Source organism: Echinococcus granulosus (genome assembly GCF_000524195.1).
Source record: "Echinococcus granulosus chromosome Unknown EG_S00069, whole genome shotgun sequence".
Lineage (NCBI taxonomy): Eukaryota > Metazoa > Platyhelminthes > Cestoda > Cyclophyllidea > Taeniidae > Echinococcus > Echinococcus granulosus.
The window spans coordinates 185466-192092 of NW_020170449.1; the positions used below are offsets into that span (position 1 = coordinate 185466).

The following is a 6627-nucleotide window of genomic DNA, read 5'->3' on the forward strand; positions in this document are numbered from 1 at the left end:
ATGGAAGTGAGATGCACACAGGACTTAGACAAGATAAATGAATGGGTGGATACACGATGAATAGGTATATATACATGGACAAATAGGTGGATGTATACCTGTACTGCTGTGGGAATAACAGAAACTCTTTTTTCGCTTATTCTCAGGACTAGTTTATTGCCCAGAATTTAAAGTGACTGCGGCTGCCAAACTAATCGCCTTGATGGAATTTTTATTTATGGAGACAAATCTCTTAAAGCTGGATATACCACTGTGAGAAAGACCCCCTGTTTTCAAGATTAATAAAAAATTACTTATCATTGTTGAAGTTGACAATTTTGTTTACACTTACATCAAGTAGAAAGGGCAATTCAAGTGAGCAAAACAAGTGGTTGTCAAATGTCATCCATTACCAGGTGACAAGAGGGTTCGGACATCAACAGCTTTTCCTTCGCTTATTTCTTGTGCATAGTCAAAAAACTTGCTGTTAGGAATAGAATATATGCTGACCGACTTACCTGCGATAAAAAGGACTTTTGTACTGCAACATTTCTTAACTAGCCGATCATTAACTGCCCTCAACCATTTCACTCACTACCCGCATCAATTCACCATCTTGACATTCGCAACGCCTCATCTCCATGCGAGTTATAGCCCGCAGAACCAGTTGTTCTCTAAGCATTGTTTGCTTCCTATAAGCCGAGCGACTAGAAGGTGTATGGGAAAATTTTCTTCTAGGGAGACAGCAGCGATTGTCCTCATTCTTATAAGCTAGCTAAAGACCTCATTCCCTCTTCATTTCGCAACTCTCTGACAATTTTTCTCCAAAGCGCAGTAAGTTTTTTGTCTCGTTTGGGAAGAGGTGATGGGTTATTTAAAATCCGTACCATCTTATCTAGTCACTGCACACATCTACATCTCCTTCCACATCCAATTCATTGACTAATCCATCCCCGATTCACCTGTAAGTCACACCACCTCGAATATCTAATTCCACTCAGTAGTCAGTTGAATCTCTCCTTCTCAGTTCAACTTTCTCTTCCGTACGCGCGTTCTCTCAGTGGTTCCCTTTTATCTCCCCGACTATTCTGCTACGACACTTTCATCTGTCTAACCATCCTCTCTGAATCCATCTCGTATCCATTTTATATCCACTCATCCACCCTTCTGCTGCTATAATTTTCGCGAATTCATTCATCCAAACGTTGATTACTATCTCTTGTTTTCAATTTTCTATTTTACAGTACCATCCATCAAGGTCAGCGCTAAAGCTGAGGCAAAGCACAAATGACCTCATACTCATTTTGCATTACACGAGGTATTCAAGGCAACCCGGGACTCATAACTATCTTAATGGAGGCCAAAAGGAACCACTTTCAAGGCGTAAAAAATGGCACAGTGGTCTGCTACACTTATCCACTCATCCCATTGTTTGATCAGTGCTTAGCAGACAGAGAATTGTCAGTGTAACTTAACTATCCGTCGTCCATTCTGGCATTGTCAACTTCACTTCGTAATCTTTGGTGAAATACAGACCTGCGCATTTTCCCACCAGTTTGGTGCCTGCTCGATTTCGAGGTAGTTTTGTTTCGAAAGTGAAGAAAGCAGTTGTTCGTGAGCTTCCTTGTCAAGACGCTCCATCAGCTCGGTGTGGCAGAAGCAGCGGTAACATTCAGCTTTTTATACTGATTAAAAGCGAGAAGTAGTATTTGTCTCTAGATGATATTGAAGGATTAGAAGGATAGATATTTAATTCAATGACCCTATAACCAACTCAGAATGAAAGTAGGGATACTTCTTCGCTTACCTTAATCCGGCAGCGATATCCTACACTGGCGTTCCTCTTCAGTAGGTCAAAATTGCCCTCTACAATGCAATTTTGTCACGGAAAGGTTTTACGGCTTCCAAATTATGATTAACACCCTCTCCGCTAAAGTTTAGCAGGAAGTCAAAAACTCTTTGCCAAATAAAACCTTTCAAGGAGGGCTTTTGTTTCTAAGATGGAGAGCATTGAAAGAGTGAAAGACTTCTTTCAAGTACAGCAGGATATTGTCAGCGGCAAACACAAAAACTTCTTTTATCATTACTTAAGAAAAGGTTTTAGTTTGTAAAAACCAATCTTTTTTTCCTTATCTTTTGGAAAAGTTTTCTCGAAGCATACCTATTTTGTAATAAAAAATATTTCGGCGAAATTTTTTCCATTTAAAGGCACTTTCCAGATGCCAGATGGGATTATTCTCATATCTAAGAAGGTGAGCAAACTCTGTTTCCCCCTTAACACTCCAATTATTTGCAGAATCCCACATCACCACAATAACGAATGTCTTCCTTTAACAAATCTTCCCAATTTGAGGGGCCATTAGTACGCTTGCCTTTGTGGCCATCCATCAGTAGTCATTCACAGCGAAGTAATTAATCACTGGGCTTGTTTTACTCATTCATCATCCGTTCATCCATTCATCAACTATGAAGGTTGAGAAAAAAAAAATCAGGAGTTTTTCCACTAATGACTTCTCAAGTTTCCTACAATCTCCACTTCCCCGAAGTTGGGTCGAAATCATTCTTTAAAATAGTAAATCGGGTGACTCGAGGATTAGCCGTACCGATGGACTGACGTGTGTGCCTGTGCTGTGTGATGCATTAAAGCAGACCTTCACAACAGATCATGACAACGAGCCAACTTTTAAATCAAGCATGAATAGCTACCAATTCATCCAGCTATACACTTCAGTTGTGTAACAATCCAAAAACACTTGAAAGTGCTTGGTGGTGAACCAGTCTCTGTCGCTAATACCACCAGCCTCGGGGGAAAGCCTCATGAAGGAGGGTGATTTCATTTTACCTACTGGACAATAAATTCCAGTACATTCTTTGAACTAAACCAACCCTAGGAGTTGGCAGTGGGCAATGGAAATTCGGACGAAAAGAAAACGAAATGTATCAACCGTTTGCTTGGTTATCTATCTTCTTATCCACCTGCCTTTAACAAACCAATGAAAGCCTCTCAAGCTGTTGGAGCATTCATCCACAAATTTATCCAACCATTAACTTGTCCACCTTACAGTCTGTTACTCTTTAAATCAAGGATCAGCTCTCCACGGCGTTACTTAATTACTTGATGTCCAATCGCATCCTACCTGGGAACCCAATGCATCTGACATTTCTCCTGCTGACCAAAACAAACAGAGTCTGTCGGCCCTTCAGTAATGGCGTAGCTTCATTACACCCGTACTTCTGTTTGCACATCTGAACGTTGGAAAATTACCATCGTCTATGCTTCTCCATAAAACTCAGGAAATTCGGTGTCATTAATGTGGTGCGTCCCTCTGTACTGGTTTACAAATCATGCGATCAAAAGTTTGGGCGGTTCTCAATACCTCATGATCTGATGACTTGCTGATGAAACCTGCAGGGAATGGTTAAATAATGGGATTGTTTATGGGTATGCGTTACATAGCATATGCCTCAGTCACTCGGTACAGCCCTCTTTATTGTGCTCTCCTCTATTTTCCCCTTACTATTAAACATCTGGTCTCACCATGTCAGTTGAATTTGAAGGGTTAAGAGAGGGCGTGAAGGCAAAATCCACTATTTAAAATGGAATGATCTAGAGAAACGGGACCTGGTGACAAATCTGCGGGATGGAAGTGGAGAGAAGGAGAGGGAGGGAGAGAGTTATAAATTCCTTGAATTAATTTTGTTTCTTTTGAAATACTTTAGTTGCTTGCGTAGCCCTTGGTTTGGGTACAGGGGCCACTTAGGTGCCCCGCTATTGTATGTTCTTCGGGAGACCTGGCCCTCGGACCATGTCAGCCGTCTCAAGCCCTGCTATGTGTCAGCAGCGCATGCACTGCCCGAGTATTATGCCTTTTTTCGTCTTCAAGAAAGTCTCTGGGTGATGCGTTAATTAATACAGAAAACGAACTCAGTCTTAAAGGACAAACACTCCCATTCCTACTGCTGGGTGAAAAAACCTGACGGGACAGAAGAAGTGTTCTAGCTGCAAAAATGGGGGAATCGGTTACAATCTTTAACGGAAGGGCTGAAAATGAAGTATACGTTCGGCATCCACCCCACTCCCGAGCTCTAAAGCCACGCTAACCGTATACCGTCTGAAAAAGTTCGTCATAGAGCTGTCTACGGTACCTGTAGTAAGAGAGTAAGTATGCGAATTCTCAATACCAGCTCCACTTCTGTACTTTCAGGACAGAACCCAGATAGATATGGCTGGGCAGCAATGAAGTGAGAACAAAGAAGAAAGGAGAAATAGACGCGAATTCCTACTCTCGCAGAAATATGTTAAAGCTTGTTTTTTGTTACATGTCTCCATCTTTAGATTAATGTCCCTACGACTTGCGATGGAAAAGCGTGATGGTTGCCACATTCTCTCCGTTCCTGAACTTTGTCTCCATTCAGAAAAATCAACAAAAGACTCAGTAGAAATGCCAAGAGGGACTAGTGAGGTTGCGGTCATGTGTCAACTCAGACGGACGCAAATTCACTGACCGGCGTAGCTACCTCTTGGGTGTTCTTCTTACGGCATCAACTATGTTGTGATGACAGATGCGGAGGTCGACCAAGGGATTCGACGGAACAACGCACGAAAGAGGAGCAGGACTATATAATACACTGGTTGTTTGTTCAACCCTCGGTTTTGGCAAAGAGGCCACTTAGGGAATTTGCTAATGTACCTCCGTCAGGTGGCTTGGTCTTCGGACCATTCCAGTAGCCCCAAGCCCTTCATTCACCTTTAGGGAAGTCCCGGGGAGCTACGCAACAACTGGAAATAGTAAGAGTGACGATACAAATGAGGCAGGAATTTTTTTTGTTTATTTACCCTCCCACAGCTTACGTGGATCTACTAGGAAAGTTAACTCGTTCACTACAGTATAAATATGTATATGTATTTATGCATTTGTGTACGTAGAATAGTGTAAGATCATCACTTTTCTTCTTCATCCTCATCATAAAATAAATATTGCACGGAAGAGAGCCGAGGATAACGAGAGAGATAGAGAGAGCAAGAAAGAAGGAAAGAAAAAAGGGCAGGAGGCCAGCAATTGCTTGCTTACTCGAGTAAGGGCATGTGTGTGTGTGCGTGGATATTTGTGTGTGGAGCGAGGAGTCAAAATAATAGGGGATTCGGTAGGGTTGGATCTATTTCTTCCCACCCGTTGCCTTTTTCAACGTGGGAGTGGCGGATGTGCTGGCGGTGGTGGCATTCTTCACCGTGGAAGGAGCACTGGTCGAATCCTCGGCAGCTTTGATAAAGGCAGCCACACAGTCCTTCGGATTGGCTAATGCCTGAGCTGGTGGCAGTCGCTCGTTGATCTTGTCTATTGCCTTGGCCTCAGCAAACGAACTGATTTTAGCGTGGGGTGCCAGTGCGGCTGCATAATGTAGAAACATACAGTGTCTTCATGCATTCCTTCAGATGCTATCAAGGGCATGATTGTCAAGCTTAATTCACACCTCTCATATGAAGGAGGAAGCTCTAAAACCTATGGAACTATTCAAGAGCTGAATAACGACTAAATTTGCCTAACCCGAGCTTCTAATTTACTGTGCAATCTTGCGAAATTCTTTTAGAAATCTATAGACAACGGTTACAAATGTAGAAGTGTAACTCCTGGAGGTACTAATGACGAAGCTTGGAGAATTTGATGTTTGCTTTAAACTTACTTAAGCTCATGTGTGTATGGAGCTCATAATAGCAGCCTGTTCTTCTGTTGAAGAGGATGATAATGTGATGGAAAGATACTTCTCAGTCTCTCGTGGATCAGCTTCGACGTGGACGAGACTTATAGTCCGACCAACTACAGGCTTAGGCCCTACAGAGGCAGCTTTATTGCTACAGACAAGTGTGCATAAGTAACGCTTTTCCATTGCTATTCCCTTACTCCTGGGTAAGGTAAAAGTCTTAAAATCCTCCCACCTAGCGTAAGTAGCCCTGCAGACAACACGATTAATTTTGTCCGGTCAGAATTCGATAGTACATTCCCGCCTTCGAGAGGCGCGTACATTCGAGGCACCAAATAAGCAAGAAAATTTGCAAGAATTTGCGTAATTACGAACAAACTTCTCGCCTAATACATATGCACTGCAGCATCACTAGAATCGCCAACAAAACAGGGCAGAGGTTTTTAGGCCATATGGGTCAGCGACACCATTTGAAAAGGTCCGAGGAGGGCAGTTCTGTCATAACAAAAGAGGCAAACTTTTTTAAATTAAGCAATGCTTATACTGCCTGATATATATATTGTGCACTTCATGTAATTCTCTTGGATGTAATGCCTTTAAAGCGCTCCTAACAAACGCCCTATTAGCGTCACGTATATGTGACGCCCATCTTTCGTGCCCAAGGTATGTTTCCTTTTTTAGTATACCCCAAATCGTTTTACAGCGAGGTCGATTGAGTTTAAAACGACATAAAGTAATGTAAGAACAATTGCTTTTTTAGTTCTTAGCAAAAAAACTTTAAACAGAGCATATAATTTGTAGTCGGCGGTGGTTAAGCTTCCGTAGGCTAAAACGAATCAAGAAGTAAGCTATCATCTACTAAATCAGAGCTGCCATGCCGCAACGAGACTTGATAAATGGAATTTGTGCTTATCTCTCAGGAAGCCGAATATAGTCCGCTTACCCAAT

At 42.2% G+C, this 6627-nt stretch overlaps 1 protein-coding gene across 1 annotated transcript in view; it reads right to left on the minus strand. All coding sequences in view use genetic code 11, as the record gives it.

Annotated features, from left to right (window-relative positions):
* Window positions 1-5136: 5136 nt before the first annotated feature.
* Window positions 5137-6627, minus strand: part of EGR_07081 (Serine/threonine-protein phosphatase 2B catalytic subunit 2) — a gene marked incomplete at both ends in the record, with an annotated part of 17272 nt that continues 15781 nt past the window's right edge. Inside the window, one exon of the mRNA XM_024496330.1 lies at window positions 5137-5369. Coding sequence (XP_024349257.1) covers window positions 5137-5369 — 233 coding nt within the window. The remainder of the gene's footprint in view (window positions 5370-6627) is intronic.